The 17163-nt window shown below is 46.2% G+C and overlaps 1 protein-coding gene across 3 annotated transcripts in view; it reads right to left on the bottom strand.

Moving 5' to 3' along the window:
• LOC308582131 (ovomucoid-like) overlaps window positions 1-8038 on the bottom strand; it is a 331104-nt gene extending 323066 nt beyond the window's left edge. For 2 of the 3 annotated variants that reach the window (XR_014005505.1, XR_014005506.1), the window contains exons 1-4: window positions 7857-8038; window positions 6830-6864; window positions 3068-3177; window positions 2241-2369 (exon numbers count right to left, since the gene is read on the bottom strand). Coding sequence is in view for 1 of the 3 variants with exons in the window: in XM_081185008.1 (XP_081041134.1) it covers window positions 2306-2369; window positions 3068-3177; window positions 6830-6864; window positions 7857-7911 (264 nt within the window). In the remaining 2 variants the exon portion in view is untranslated. Of the gene's footprint in view, window positions 1-2143; window positions 2370-3067; window positions 3178-6829; window positions 6865-7856 lie in introns of those variants that run through there. The other variant, XM_081185008.1, reaches the window with a different exon arrangement.
• Window positions 8039-17163: the final 9125 nt, after the last annotated feature.

The raw sequence follows: 17163 nt of genomic DNA, 5'->3' as shown, positions 1-17163 counted from the left end.
AAATGTAATTATTGCTGCTGGGCCAAATGCCTCTTAAGACATTTGGTGAGATGCTGTGATGCTCAGAAGAAACTTAGGACCAAGCCTTTTATGATAAAAATCCCATCAAATCTGAGCCAATCAGGGTAGATTGTAAAACTCAAAATAATTTTGCTGTGCGTCTTTAGGAAGCCCTCAGGAGAGGAGAAGAGATGATGAAGCACAGGGGTAGGCAACCTAAGGCCCAGGGGCCAGATGCGGACCAATCGCCTTCACAATCTGGCCCGTGGACAGTCCAGGAATCAGCGTGTTTTTACATGGGTAGAATGTGTCCTTTTATTCAAAATGTATCTCTGGGTTATTTGTGGGGCATAGGAATTCTTTCATCCCCCCCCAATATTGTCTGGCCCACCACATGGTCTGAGGGACGGTGGACCGGCCCATGGCTGAAAAAGGTTGCTGACCCCTGATTGAAGCACAATGCAAGAGAAATGTAACAGATAAAATATATATTACCAAGGAATGCTGTGCAGGACCAGGATGCTTGGCTGTGCAGGTGCAGACCCATACAGCGCTTGTCTGATTCCCAGGGTGGGAGTCCCCAGTCGGTTTGGAGGCACAAGGCATTCTTGGTCTAAGTCCAACAGGCCCCTGTCTGTGCCCCCAAGGTGCCCCTCAGAGGTCTGGGGCAAGTGTACCCGGCTGACCCCTACACCCAACTGTGTAGATGTCTTTTCCAATATCATTCTCCCTGTGGCTGCCGAAAGTAATTGTGATGAGGAAAATAATCAAAACCTGAAATAGTGGCCAGGATGATATACTATATATTGATTTGGTATATTCATATTCCTAAATGTAAAATGATTAATCCATGCCTGATTAGTTCTACTTTGCCATAAAAAGCAGTGCTGGTGCATAGTTTCCATATCTTTTCTTCCCAGCCATCGAAGAACAAACCATCTATTTTTGCTGACCTGTAATTTCTGTAAAATAACCTCCATGCCTCCTCGTTATGAGGACAGGGACGCATTGGTCAGAGGTGCTTCAGAGACACACCTGAGCCCAGAAGAATAAAGGTATTATATTAGAAAGCTGCCTTGGATTATTATTATTTTTTTAATGATATGCTTTGCATTGTAATACATGGGATATAGGCTCCATCCATTTCACAAAGTGCCTTCCATTTCTGGGGATATTTCATAGAATAAATGTGAAACATGATGGCAGCAAGAATGCTATGAATGTCAACAAGGCCCATAAAACAAACTGATTTCGGTTTTTATGAAATCTCTTCCATATTTTCAAAGCTTTTCGACATTGAAAGTGGAAATAGTGCATGAGAATACTGATGCTGCTGCTGCTAACAACAACAACACCACCACTCTGAAAGCATCCATGGGGAACGCAATTGCTCAGGTGATCCCTTCAGAAAGCAGGTATGAACTCATCCTCTATGATCTGATAATCATGATGTCAGGTGATTGCCAGGTGGGTTGTCCCATCTACCTGTCAAAGATGACCCATGAAAATGGGGACAGATAACTACCGTATTTTTTGCACCATAACACTCACTTTTTTCCTCCTAAAAAGTAAGGGGAAATGTCTGTGCGTGTTATGGAGGGAATGCCTACGGGTGGCATGCCTACGGATTTTCCTCCTCTAAAAACTTCGTGCGTGTTATGGTCGGGTGCGTGTTATAGAGCGAAAAATACGGTATCTAGCCTACCAGGCCAGAAACAGACATTGTAAAACTTGGTGTTAAAGGTTTAGTTGCAAAGCCATGAGGTCCTTCAAAGGAGATGTTAAGAACAAGCTATGTGGCCAGCAGAATCAAATGGTGTGGCTCTTGCTAGACTGCACCACTTCAAGTTGCTGGTGCATGAATCACATCACTGAATGCTTCCCCGTGGGGTGGAGAAATTAGAAATGTAGAACATCAGACAGAAGGATTCAAATTTACACTTGCCCCTGCCTGATATGCTGGTTTCCTATGTATAGGCAGGTGTATTTTGTAGCAACCCACCATCCACAGTTTCAAGCATAAACTGTAATATTATTGTTTGTGTACTCTTAGTGGGTATGACAACATCTACTTTTTCTCTCTTCACAGATCCCAAATATATATGAGGTGTAAGAATGGGAAAGAAGACTCTGAGATAGATAATGCTGCTTAGCTTATTTATTGATAAATCCAATCAAGATGATGCAATGTTTTCTTCAGCTACTAAAGCAGAAAATGCAAGGAGGAAACAGTGGGTGGCTTTGTGGTGATGCTAAAAGGTGAGCAAGGCATGAACTGAGGGTGGCATTCTTTAGTGGATGTTCTTTAGACATCCCTAGCTCCATAGCATGGTCCATATCTAATCAGGGAGAGCCTTCCACGACTTTTGCTGATGAGAGAAAGACAAAGCAGAGTGTGAGGATCCACAAGATGCAAAATTATTAAACAGAAGAAATGTACCAGTGAGTAGGGTCAACTGAAAAAGAGAGGTCACTTGAAATTGGCAACCATAGGGTGGCCTCCAACTGGACAGGTCTACTAGTTCAAGGACTTTGGAGCTGTGGAATGAAACTTCACCTTATCCTCTCCCCCTACACCATGCACAACTCCTAAATATGTTCAGGTGGGAGAAGGGAATGAGAAATTCCATTGTGCAGCCCCAAGTGTTCGTGCTAGCCCAACTGTTTAGTTGGATACTGCTCTAAGTTACATTTCCTGTAGGCGACAACACTGGATGAAATTGCTTCATTCTCCAAGTTTCATGTTACAAAATTATTTGGATTGCATCTGACGGTTGTTTTGTTCAGGCAAGGACTTCCACTTGTGCCTTGAAACTTCCCTTTCCTCTCCTTGTGCCCTCCCACCCACTCCAAATTTGGTTTAGAGGGTTGGAGGAATACCTACAAGAGGTGTGGGGTTCCTCATGCCAGAGTGGGGGAGAGAGGAGAGAGGGGAAGATCCACTACACAAGCAGAAAACTTGCACAAACATTGGATCCAGCCCTTTGTAAGGCAGCGTTTCTCTTAAATAGGCTACAAATCCTGCACATCCTTTTCAGATTGTTCATCATGGGAAAACTGTACTCACACAAAGGCATTGCAGAAGAAGCACTTATTGCTGTATGTCTGGCCATCAGAACCACACATTCGTTGCAACTCCAGGGTGCAGAAGTTTCTCGGATAGCCTTGGCAATCAACCTGCAGAGAGCAAGAGAGCAATAGCACCTTTTCAAGCTTCCTTGCCCACTTAGCATTAAGCTACACAATGACTTCTTTGAGCATTATAAATATAAGCACATACATAAATACACAGTGAGTGAATACCCATGATCATTCACCAAGCATTGTTATGCTGTGCCTTACCATTCTGCCAAGAGAGAAGGAGAATTTCAGGGGCAGATGTACGATAAACATATAGTAAGGTAGTCCTCCGTATTTTCAGAAAGTGAGGGATGTTCTCAGGCTTACTTGCAAAGCCAACTCAATGTAATTTTTAATGTTGAAACTAAAGAAATAAATGTGACCATACCTACACACCCACACTGATGCACACCCTGACTAGTTTAAAACCATCAAGCCAAATACTTACCTTTTATTTCCCACCAGAGGACATGTATATTATATGACTGTGCTCTGTTGCAGCTTAAGCTAGTGTTTGGTTTTATTATAATTTTTAAATTGTTTCATTTTTCCATGATTTTTTGGGCTTGTTTTATGAGCACTGCTCAGAGATGCAAACAATTAAGAGCTGTATAAATGCCTTAAGTAAATGAAATCAATGAATAAACTTTACATTGCTCATTTTATTTATCTGTTTCCAGGAATTGAGGGGGGTCTGTTAATTTCAGTTCTCTCTGTTTCTGCTTTCCAATCTTAAAATCAGTTCTTCAGATATTTCTGCTACAATTCATGAGTTTTCTCTCTCTTTATGTTCTCCTGGAAGTTTATTACCATTTTGAGGCAGGTTTCTTCCAATCAAATTTTTTTTTTACTATTGTACACATTTTTGCAAGCACTTTCCCTCGGTATAATTTGTTTTTTGTATGTTATTTCATTATTTATTCATTATATTTATACCCCACCTTTTTGCCCCAAAGAGCTCAAGTTCTTCCCCCCTCATTTTAGCCTCACAACAACCAAGGTCACCCTGTAAGCTCCATGGCTGAGCACAGATTTGAATTCTGGTCTTCCAGATAGTAGTCCAACACTCTAAGCACTACACCACACTGGCTCTCATATATTATTTCTTATGCACACTTTCCTTTTAATATATGCATTTTTGTAAATGTGTGTTGGCTGGAGGAATGAAGTGCAAAATTTGGACATCGTATTTTTCCGTTTATAACATGCCCCCATGTATAAGACGACCCCTATTTTGGGGGACACAAAATTAAGAAAATGGGGGGAGATTGCCCAAAGTTGTTGACCTCTTTTGGGGGAGGATTGCCCATAGCTGTTGAGTTTTTTTAGGTGGGATTGCCGAAAATAGCTCACCCGCGTGACTTATGCTGCCACTCGCACGCGCCGCAAAAGCAACCTATTGTCTGTTACCTCACCGGCAGAAGCCGCCAATTGCCTGCCCAATTGCCGCAGCGACAGCCAATCAACACCAGCCCTTGCCACAGCCACCAATAACATGCCGTTGACAATCTCTGGCTCATGGCAGCAACCAATCCTACGTCCCTCCCATGCACTATCCATGTATAAGACGACCCACATTTCCTAACATACTTTTTACATGGAAAAATAAGGTATTTGTGAATTTTGAATAATAGCTTTGCTTCAGTTCCCACATTGTATCAGAAAGTGCAATGTGACAGTTTTGCCTTTAAATGCAAACTGAATAGAATTTCTCCCCATCTCTGCTCCCGTGTGATACCAGCATGGTCACAGCTTGGTCACAGCTTAGCTAGATGGGGCAGGGTGATAAGGACCAGCTCACCCATGAGTCAAGGCAAGGTGACCACCTCAGGGGGCAGGTTCCACAGGGGCTGCAGATCCAGCCTCCAAGGAACCTGCAAGGAACAAACCACTCACTGCTGCTGTGGCAACAACAGCTGTGTGCGGGTAGTTGAAGCCGTTTCCAGGGCGTGGTTGCTGTTGTGAGAGCTGGGTGCAGGGTGGGAACCCCAAAGGTGGACAAACTGCCCCAGAAGCAGCACAATGGGTCCTACCCCTTTCCCCAAAAAAGCTCAACAACTTTCTTTGGGAAGCTCAACCGGTTCCCCCAACTTTTTGTCTGGGTTTTTACTTCTTGACATATGGCAACCCTACTTACACCCCATACTATGTACTAGTGTATCATGGACACAGCCAGGATTTATGTTAGCGGCGGCAGGCTTTAGGAGCCTACTGAGCTTGCCGATCAGAAGGTCAGTGTTTCGAATCCCTGCGATGGGGTGAGCTCCCGTTTCTCTGCCCCAGTTCCTGCCAACCTAGCAGTTTGAAAGCACACCAGTGCAAGTAGATAAATAGGTACCGCTGTGGCAGAAAGGTAAACAGTGTTTCCGTACTCTCTGGTTTCTGTCACGGTGTTTCATTGCACCAGAAGTGGTTTAGTTATGCTGGCCACATGACCTGGAAAGCTGTCTGTGGACAAACACCAGCTCCCTCAGTCACATGAGCACCGCAACCCTATAGACACCTTTGACGGGACTTAACCATCCAGGGGTCCTTTACCCTTTACCTTTTTACGTATGTTAGTGACGGGAGAACGAGCTATCTGTGATGTGATTGGTTGGTTAGTTAGATTTCTAAAAAATTATTTACTTGATTTAGGGGGTGGACAGCTGCCCTCTCCTGTCCTGCCTCGGCTACACTCATGGAGTGCATAGCTATTATAGCTAGTAGCCATTGTGAGCTTTATCCTTCATGAATTTTATTTAATGCTCTTTTAAAACCACCTATGCTGGAGGCCGGGACGTGGGTGGCGCTGTGGGTAAAACCTCAGCGCCTAGGACTTGCCGATCGCATGGTCAGCGGTTCGAATCCCCGTGGCGGGGTGCGCTCCCGTTGCTCGGTCCCAGCGCCTGCCAACCTAGCAGTTCGAAAGCACCCTTGGGTGCAAGTAGATAAATAGGGACCGCTTACTAGCGGGAAGGTAAACGGCGTTTCCGTGTGCGGCTCTGGCTCGCCAGAGCAGCTTCATCACGCTGGCCATGTGACCCGGAAGTGTCTCCGGACAGCGCTGGCTCCCGGCCTCTAGAGTGAGATGAGCGCACAACCCTAGAGTCTGTCAAGACTGGCCCGTACGGGCAGGGGTACCTTTACCTTTACCTTTATGCTGGTGGCCATAACTATTGTTTGTTGGATTCAATTCCATAGTTCAACCACTGAAGAAGCCCTTTTTTTGTCTCTCCCGAATCTTCAAAAATTCAGCTTCACTGTATGCCCCAAGTTCTAGTATTATAGCGGGAAAACATTTATCTATTCACTTCTCCCATGCCCTGCATTATTTGATACACCTCTGTCATGTGCCATCTTTCTCACCATTTTTCCAAACTAAAAAGTTCCATATATTGTATCCTTTGCTCATAGCAGAGTTGCTCCGACCGATTTTGAGCCACAATTCTTACTTAATGCATTTCATTCCCATTTCTAAGCCAATTATTTATCCCTGTTCCATTCAGGAGCACATTTCCTTCATGGAAATGAATATGCTGATGAGACAGGACCAGAACTTTACATTTGCCCCCTGTAAACCTCTCAGATTCAACAGCACAGCACTGCAAGAATTAGTTTAAACCTAAACTTTGTTTTCATTGTTCTTTACTTACTATTATGTGCTTTAATTCTCCTCTACAGCTACACGATATTGATTGTGTAATCAGAAGAAATAGCTGGCTCTTACCTGCAGTTGGGGTCTTCTTGCTTCAGCGACAGTATCTAGAACCAAAACAACAATTTAAAAAGCTGTAAAGAAAAGCCACCTGTTGAACAGCAGTCCATTGGGGGGACATTTTATTCACCTCTGAAAAATGAGGTGCATTTTCTCTTACCTTTCCTTTACTATTTTGATATGGAATATGCCAAATAACATAACTGATTAATAGTTGAAGTGAAAATGAACAAATAAATTAAGATTGATTATCTGGTTGACAACACAAATGAAAGCTTTCCCCACATAAATTTGTTCAAATCCCATCGGTTTGCAGCACAATCCTGTCGAACTTCCTCTTAGAACTCCACATAAGTTCTGCTTTCATGTGTTATGGCAGCCCTGTAGAGGCCATCAAAAATGTGTGTGTGGCAGCTCCTGGGGTCCTTAATGTTTGCAAGCTATTCATCATGTGGATTGGCATGGAGAGTACCAGGTAACAGTGCCAGGTACCCCCAGGAATTTGCTGTGCTGTCATTGAGCCTCTTCATGTGGCAGAGTAAATTCTACATGTTAAGCATTTGTATTCCCATGGACTGCAAGAAGATCAAACCTCTCCATTCTTAAGGAAATCAGCCCTGAGTGCTCACTGGAAGGACAGATCGTGAAACTGAGGCTCCAATACTTTGGCCACCTCATGAGAAGAGAAGACTCCCTGGAAAAGACCCTGATGTTGGGAAAGATGGAGGGCACAAGGAAAAGGGGACGACAGAGGACGAGATAGTTGGACAGTGTTCTCGAAGCTACCAGCATGAGTTTGACCAAACTGCGGGAGGCAGTGGAAGACAGAAGTGCCTGGCGTGCTCTGGTCCATGGGGTCACGAAGAGTCAGACACGACTAGACAACTAAACGACAACAATTCCCTGTGGCTCTTACATCCAGCTCATGGAATAATGGAATTGGTGTGTGTCCCTTTCTGAGATGTGAGTGTATAATGTGACACAAATTTCAAGAGGTAAGTCTCTCTAAGGTACCTTGGCAGTATGTTAGGTGACTCACCTGAGTACAGGAAAAAGAGTGCCAGAATGAGAAGCAGAAAACCCAATGTCTTCATGATGCGTCTTGATCTCACACCTCCAAGCAGACTTTTCTCAGATTCCACTGGCAGAGGAAAGATCGAATATGAGGTCTCTCTCTATCCCCTTTCCAAACAATATTTACATGTGGAAATTTGATACTGCTGTGGGGAGGTGGAGCAAATTCAAAGGTTCCTTATCTGTGAAGGGGCAACTAGCTTCTTATCAGAGAGCAAGTAAATGATCTCGTTGCCTTGGCAGTATTCCACAACAAAGAACAGCATATACATAAAAGGGCTTGCTGACAAATTACATATGAGGATTGCATGCACAAAAGAAACAGTCAATAAAAAGAATGCTCAATAAAATTCTTAGTTGTATTTCTGGCAACCTTCCCTATAAAGGCCCAGATAAGAGATAAGACCAATGCCAATTCTCTCCAAAAGCAAACAGAGCCCTTCCCCACCCCCTCATTATTCTCCTTTCAATGTTGGCAAGCACAAACTGTTTTGCTGTTGCTTCAGCCTGTGGTCTCATTAAACTGAAGAGTGAGCCAGGCATTTAGATTGCGGTTCCATAGAAACGTAACAATGAAACAGAAAGTTGTGGGGAGGGAGCCTCTTCAACACTTCAACCTCAAAACCCATCGAATTAAGAGTCCTGTGCAGATGGCAAAACTTGGTAGAAATGAAGGCAGGAAGGGAATTGGAATCATAGACTCTTCTGGTATAGAACGGGGCAGTGCTTTTTTTCTGGGGGGGACGCAGGGGTACGCATACCCCTAAACATTTTGCGAATCTTTGAACTTTTGTCCATTTACTGTATTTATCTTTCCCAATTTGGACTATAAAAAGGTGGTTTTCTTGAGTCAAAATGAGAGTACCCCTAAACATTGTTTTAAGAAAGAAAGCACTGGAATTGGGTATAGAATCCTCTGGCTTTTGGGCAACTACATTGTTCCTCCCCCCCTCTCCAAATCTGGCTCCAGCCCGACCCACCCCTGGCGTGCAGCACCCAGAAGGTTCCCCCATTCCTCATCTACTGCTATAGTTGCACCCCTGAGTCACCTGACTTTTATGAGATGGGAGGGGAAAATCAGTTTGCATTCTCTTCACTGTGGATAATTTTTGTTCTATCCTGTTGCTCCCAGGTTATCCTGTCCCACACAGCTCCAGCTAGAAAATGTGACTCTGTGAGATGAATAGGGCCCTCCGAACAACTCTCCGCAATCTGAACAAACTACATTTCCAGGATTGTTTGGGGGGAAGCCATGACTGTGAAAGTGGTATAGGTAAAGGGTAAAGGGACCCCTGACCATTAGGTCCAGTCGTGGCCGACTCTGGGGCTGCGGCGCTCATCTCGCTTTATTGGCCCAAGGGAGCCAGTGTATAGCTTCCGGGTCATGTGGCCAGCATGACTAAGCCGCTTCTGGCGAACCAGAGCAGCACACAGAAACGCCGTTTACCTTCCCGCCGGAGTGGCACCTATTTATCTACTTGCACTTTGACATGCTTTCGAACTGCTAGGTGGGCAGGAGCAGGGACCGAGTAACAGGCGCTCACTCCGTCATGGGGAATCGAACCGCTGACCTTCTGATCAGCAAGCCCTAGGTTCTGTGGTTTAACCCACAGTGTCACCCGCACCCCAGGTGAAAGTGGTATAATGCTGCTTTAAATGTATTGTCCAGATGTGGCCAAAAGCAGTGCCAGATCCAGTTGTTTTGTGTTCGGGGGGGGGTGCTTGGTCAAGATGCCCTCAGTAGGCCTCAACACCACCACCCCCTGCTTCCTCAATGCTGTCCCTGTTCTCCATTTGTTCCCCACTTGCTTGCTCTCTCTTCCTCTGGGCCCAATCGGTGCTGCCACCTAGAGGGAGAAGGCAAGGCAAGCAGAGACTGTTGCTCCTTCTGCTGCCATTGCTTGTTTGCAAGGAGGGGACAGGTGTAGAGGCAGCAATGAGCAAAGGGGAGGAGCTCCATTTTGGTTGCCTTTTTTGTCACCTCTCCCAACTCTACGTCCCTGAAGTGTTGTAATGGATTTTACACAAAGCATTGCTTGGATCTAGACCCATGGTTCCCCTCAGAGGGGCAATTTGATTTTTAAAGGAGAATGAGTTCTTAACAGTTAATGGCTTTTTAGGCTTCCTCCATGTGAATAGTTCACTTTTTGAATAATAAGAATTATATGTCACCAGGTGGGGGGGGCGGCATTAGGATTTTAGAGATGTTTAGGTGGGGCATGGCCAAAAAAAGGTTGGAAACCACTGATCTCGACTAAGTTGGCTGGACTTAGTTCCCATTTATGCGAATAGAACTTAAGTCACTGCTCACTGCTCTCATTGGTTTCAAGGGGCCATAAGTCCAGTCAAAGGCAATTTGATGCTGGCCATTTTATTTTCAGCCCCTTTCCTAATAAACCCTAGAATTGCAAGTGCCTATTTCATTGCTGCTGCACCCGGAGCTGGCATTATCATCAAGCTAAGTACTGAAAACTTTTTGCTAATATTAACGATGGCATCACACCTGTTTGAGCGTATAATGACAATGGAATGTGAGTTACTTATCTCTTCCCTTCTTTGGTATCATCAAATGCTTACCCCATGGGGAGGAAAAATCGTTATGGGCCATGCTATGCTTGAGATGCACTTACTCATACATTGTTTGGGGAAGTTACTGTTAGCAACTGAATTACAGGAAGCTAATGTTTTACATGCAAACATTTCACATGGCAAACATTAATGTTTCACATGGCAAACAGTAACGTAATGAAACCCAGCACAGAATGCCGCAGATGATTATTACTAATAAGAATATCAATAGTACAGCAGGGGGAGCAGTTCAAGTTACCATTTATAGTTGTATTTCCCCCCTTCTTCAAAGGAGCACCAGAAAAGGTACAAGGTTTTATATTAACGTCTCTTGACAATAGCCCTTAGATGTCACTTAGGCTTCGACAGGATGAGCTCTGCAAAGCACTTCCTGCTGAGCAGGGCTCTGAAGCTGCACCTCAATTTAAGTGCTGAAGAGGTTATGTGCAATAATTCTGGAAGCAGTCTCTGGTGGAAACTAGGGCAAGACAGGGGCGAGACGCACACTGAAGCAGTTGTCATGTATATTGGACTGCATTGGAAGGTGTGCACAGAAACTGAGGCCACACATGCATTTCCTGAGCCAGATCGAGAAGCTGGGAAACTGGCCAAGTTGCCCCTCGCTTCCCTTTACAGCACGTGCAGGAACTGCTTTCTTGAGAGTTGGACCCACTATGGGTCCCATCTGCTCAATCTGCCAGAGCCGGTCTTCACATGCAGGGGAAGTTTCGAACACACTGAGGATTTGAGGCCCATCGGCTACTCTCACCTGGTTTAGCAGGTCAGTCAAAGTGTGTGGCCACTGTCATATGCTGACAGCTTCTAGGAGCCACAAGTGAGAGCTGACTGTAGGATGGGGACCAAAGGTGGACAAACTATCTCAGAAGGAGCATGGCATGTTCCCCACCAGAGGTACTACCCCTCCTCTGACACCGCATAGACCGCCACAGATATACTACCATATGCTACCAGTAATAGCCACTAGATGTCCCCCTTGCAATATTTATCGTATAATCGGTCCAGGCAGAGCAAACTTCTGTAAACCTCAATTACTGTTACAGCTTTCGCTTCTCTCCACTGACTTTGTAAAGCTGGCACACATGCTACAATGGGTGAGCAAGGCTCTGTTTATCTTGCTAGACTATTGTATGTGGTATATATATGAAAAAGAGAGCTGGTGGGACAGAAAAGCCATCAGAGGTGTGACTTCCAAAGGTGAAAAGCCTGATCAGACTCTGAATAAATGAATAAGCCACATCCTGAGGGCCTTTACCTTGTACATTTTAAACAGTTGTCTTCCTTAGAAGCTTTTAAAAAGGGGAAGTTTAGGTTCTTGGACTTTTCCCCTTCAAGCCTATTGGGATTCTTAGGCTTGATCTTTTTGTCTCTTTACATATTAGAGTACTTCTTGCTTGCGCATATGTTGCCGCGTTTATTTTTATCTTTTGCATGGTGGTAGTTTTGTATTTATCTATCCATTTACAAGGCACAAGAAACTTCAAGCTGAACCCAGCTATATCCTAGATACCACTGGTCTATTCCCCAAAGTAAATACGGTTTGGGGCTGAGTTCAGCTTGAAGTTTCTCATACTGTGCATCTGCCAAGGTTTCATCATCACAGCATAGTTAAATCATCCACAGCAACTTTCTTTTATTAGGGCTTCCATAATAAAAAATGGTTATGTAGAAGAGGGAATTCCACTAGTTGCATCTTACAATGTTAGAAAGGCTTGAAATGAGGGCTTCAAGCCAAATTTCTCATTACATCAAAGTTTGATTTATGGTATTTATATAGCCTGCTGTTCAGCTCAAATGTTTTCCAGGTGCTACACAAACAGTTCATTAAAATGCAAGACAATGGTATCAAACAAAAACCAGAAACCCAACAAAGATAACAACAATCAACCAGCAGAACAAACCAATTCTTAAAGCTGCCAACTCTGTAAGGGAGAAATAAGTTTTAACCTGATGCCTAAAAACAGATAAAAGTGGGGAACATCAGTATCTTCAGTGGGAAGGAGTTCCTCAACTGGGGTACCAGTGCAAAGGCACCCAAAGAAGGGCTTCAGAAGAGGATCTCAGGGTCCGGATAGGTTCGTATGGAAAGAGGTGGTCCTTGAGGTATTATGGTCCTGAGCTATTTAAGACTTTATAGGTCAAAAACAGTGCTTTAAATTGGGCCCGGAAACTAACTGGCAGCCAGTGCAGTTGGACCAGGATCAGTGTAATGTGCTCAAACCACCTTGCATCTGCGAGCAACCTGGCTGCTAGCTGAAGTTTCCGAACTGTCTTCAGAGGCAGCCCTATGTACAGAGTCTTTTAAAAGAGGCCCCATGGAACATGTGTACTCTGTATCCACGGGGCCTCTTTTAAAAGACTCACCCTGTATAATGCATTGCAGTAATCTAACCTTGTGGTTACCAGAGCATAAACAACAGTAGTTAGGCTATCCCTGTCCAGAAAGGGGGGTAACTGGGCCACCAGCCAAAGCTGATGGAAGGCACTCTGGGCCACTGAGGCCACCTGAGCCTCAAGCGACAGCAAAGGATCCAGGAGTACTTCCAAGCTACAAACCTACTCCTTCAGAGGAAGTGTAACCCTATCAAGAGCAGGCAACCTCCCAGCCATCCGGTCTAGGGAACCACCCACTAACAGTGCCTCAGTCTGCATTGAGCTTCAGTTTGTTGGCTCTCATCCAGTCCACTACTGTGGCAAGACACTGGTCCAGCAATTCTACTGCCTCACCTGGAGATGTAAAGGAGAAATAGAGCTGAGTGCCATCAGCATACTACTGATAATGTACCCCGAACCTCCGGATATCCCAACCCAGCGGTTTCATGTAGATGTTAAACAACATAGGGGATAGAATTGAGCCCTGTGGAACCCCACATTGGAGATTCCAGGGTGCTGAAAAGCATTCTCTAAGTAACACCCTCTGGGAACGACCATCCAAGTTGGACTGGAACTACCGCAAAGCGGTGCCGCCCACCCCTAGTTTGGAGAATCACTCCGGAAGGATATCATGGCCGATGGTATTGAAAGCCGCTGAGAGGTTGAGAAAAATTAACAGGGACATGTTCCCTTTGTCTCTCTCTTGACAGAGGTCATCACACAGGATGACCAAAACAGTTTCTGTGCCAAAACCAGGCCTAACCCCCGATTGAAATGGATCCTAGAAAATCAGTTTCCAGAAAATCCGGTGAAGGACATGAGAGGGTGGTCCCCGGCCACGCTGCAGTTTAAATTTCCTATGGCTACGCTTTCTGTCGGCGCTGAATAGACAGTGGGGCCATCCCTCGGTGGGGCCCTGTCCAGCGCCAGCAACGTGGCCGGGCAACGACAATAAGGGGGCCGCTTTTCACCCCCAGCGGGCCCAATGCCTGGCCGCAACACCACCCAACAGAAAAAGTACAGTAAGTGGACTTCTCTTAAAAGTGCATTTATAGTGATGTTTGGCAATATGCAGCTGAATTTAAATGTTCCTGATCAGTTGACAGGAAGAGAATCAAATCAAATCAGTTAATCAATTGACAACACTAAATGAGAAAACAGGTATAAACTGATTCAACTCCTAGCTAAACTGAAGCCCCTTCTGTTGCTTTCAGTGGGATATCCAGCTGTTTGATAGAATAAATTTCACGTGGCAAGATGTTCCATTCCTGTTCCCTTTCACTAATTTCATACGCAAGCTACCTCTTGTAGAGAGGAGCCTGCTGGATCAAGCCAATGGCCCATGTAAGTCCCACATCGTGTTTTCACAGTGGCCAACCAGGTGCGTGTGAGAATCCCCAAAGGAGGACCTGAGTGCAGCAGCAAACACTCTCTCCTCTTGTGGTTTCCAGCAGCTGGTATTCAGAAGCATTGCTGCCTCTGACTTTGGAGGTAGAACATATAGCCATCACATTGGTAGTCTCCTTCATGAATTTGTCTAACCTCCTTTTAAAGCCATCGAGGGTGGTAGCCATCAGTGCCTCCTGTGGGAGCAAACAGCCACATGGTGGGGTAGAGAGGTTTGTGACCAAATCTCTCCCCCCACCCAGCTTATCTCCCAGTTTATGCTTGTGCCTTGCTCGATGGAAGCATTGCTTATGAGAGAGAAAGATAACAGCACAAAGGGAGTAGCATCTTCACTGCCACCCTCTCCTTCCATAGCCCTTTCTATGTAATAATATAATAATAATAAATTTTATTTATATCCCGCCCTCCCCAGCTGAGCCGGGCTCAGGGCGGCTAACAACAATCAAATAAACAATCAAATAATAACACATTCTAAAAATATTTCATTATAAAAATTAGTTAAAATCAAATTGATGGCAACCGATTAAACAAAATTCTGTGCAGGTTGCCAGAGGAGGGAGTCAGGCTGCGCCCTGACCAAAGGCCTGGCGGAACAACTCTGTCTTGCAGGCCCTGCGGAAAGATGTCAGGTCCCGCAGGGCCCTAGTCTCTTGTGACAGAGCGTTCCACCAAATTGGAGCCGCAGCCGAGAAGGCCCTGGCTCTAGTTGAGGCCAGCCTAACCTCTCTGAGGCCTGGGACCTTGAGGGTGTTATTATTTGCAGACCGTAGGTTTCTCTGTGGGGCATACCAGGAGAGGCGATCCCGTAGGTACGAGGGTCCTAGGCCGTATAGGGCTTTAAAGGTTAAAACCAGCACCTTAAACCTGATCCTGTACTCCACCGGGAGCCAGTGCAGCTGGTATAGTACCGGATGAATGTGATCTCGCAGCGAAGACCCCATAAGGAGTCTCGCCGCGGCATTCTGCACCCGCTGGAGTTTCTGGGTCAGTCTCAAGGGCAGCCCCACGTAGAGCGAGTTACAATAATCCAGTCTGGAGGTGACCGTCGCATGGATCACAGTGGCTAGGTCAGGGCGAGAGAGATAAGGGGCCAACTGCTTAGCTTGGCGGAGAAGGAAAAATGCCGCCTTTGTTATAGCTGTAATCTGCGCCTCCATAGAGAGGGAGGTATCGAAGATTACACCCAAACTCTTAACGGACGGTGCTGGCACTAATTGCACCCCCGCAAGAGATGGGAGTTGCCCCCTCGATCCCATATTGTCCCGCCCCAACCAGAGGACCTCTGTCTTCGAAGGATTTAACTTCAACCGGCTCCCACGTAACCATCCAGCCACAGCTTCCAGACATCTGGTCAGTGTGTCTGGGGCCGAGTTAGGATGGCCATCCATCAACAGATAGAGTTGGGTGTCATCAGCATACTGATGGCAACCCAGCCCAAAACTCCGGACAAGCTGGGCGAGGGGGCGCATAAAGATGTTAAAAAGCATCGGGGAGAAAATCGCACCCTGAGGCACTCCACACACCAAGGAGTGACGCAATGACAATTCCCCCCCAAGTGCCACCCTCTGTCCCCGATCAGAGAGAAACGAGCGCAGCCATTGAAGGACTGTGCCCTGGATCCCCACGTCGGCAAGGCGGTGGTCGAGGAGTTCATGATCGACCATGTCAAAGGCTGCTGACAGATCTAGAAGAATCAGCAGCCCCGACCCGCCTCGATCCAGCTGCCTGCGGAGATCATCTGTTAGGGCGACCAGAGCCGTCTCGGTCCCATGACCAGCACGGAAGCCGGACTGGAATGGATCCAAAGCAGATGTTTCATCCAGAAACCTACCAAGCTGTTCAGCAACCGCTCTCTCAATCACCTTACCCAGGAATGGAAGAATCGAGACCGGGCGGTAATTGGATAGATCTAAGGGATCTAATGATGTTTTCTTTAAGAGAGGACGCACCACCGCCTCCTTCAGTTCCCCTGGGAATATCCCGGTGCCAAGGGACAAATTGATGATATCCCCCAGGGGGGCCCGCACCTCGTCTGGACACGCTCTAATCAGCCATGACGGGCATGGGTCAAGAGGACAGGTGGTGGGCTTTCCAGCTTGGAGGAATCTGTCCACATCGGCTGGAGATATCCGGTCAAAGTGGTCCAATACTGGACCCGAGGACAGTCGAGGGGCCTCCAGTTCCTTTATTGTATCCAAATTGGAAGGGAGGTCATGGCGGAGCAACAGGACCTTCTCCGCAAAAAAGCTCGCAAATGCCTCACAGCTGTGTGTCAGATTGTTATTTAAATTTGGCTGTCCTTCAAGGGACGTTAAAGACCGAATTATACTAAATAATTGCGCCGGGCGAGAGCTAGCGGATGCAATGGAGGCCGAGAAGTAAGACTTCTTAGCGGCCTTCACTGCCATCTCATAGGTTTTCATAAAAACCCTATAAGATGTTCTTGAGGCTCCGTCACGGGCACCCCACCATACTCGCTCTAGCCGTCTGAGGTCCCGCTTCATTTTCCGAAGCTCCTCGGTAAACCAGGGAGCCCGGTTTCTGCGGGGTCGCAGAGGGCGCTTAGGTGCGATCTCATCGATGGCTGCCAGGAGCTGGGTATTCCAACCCTCAACAAGCTCAGTCAATGAGTCGCCAGGGGGAGCAAGGTCCCGCAAGGCTTGACGGAATCTATCAGGGTCCATCAGCCTCTGCGGGCGAGCCCAAATCGGCTCGCCACCTAAGCAGGGTGGGGGTGGAAAGTCAATCCTGGCTTTCAGAGCGTAGTGATCAGACCATGGCACCTTCATCGAAGGAGACATGATCACATCTATACCGGCGCCAAAGATCAAATCCAGCGTGTGGCCTGCTTGATGTGTGTGGCCCGAAACAAACTGGGAGAGCCCTAGTGTCGCCATGGAAGACAC

Source organism: Podarcis bocagei (genome assembly GCF_964188305.1).
Source record: "Podarcis bocagei genome assembly, chromosome: 2".
Classification (NCBI taxonomy): domain Eukaryota; kingdom Metazoa; phylum Chordata; class Lepidosauria; order Squamata; family Lacertidae; genus Podarcis; species Podarcis bocagei.
Note: the sequence above shows the minus strand (reverse complement) of the source record. Positions and strands in the feature narration are given on the sequence as shown.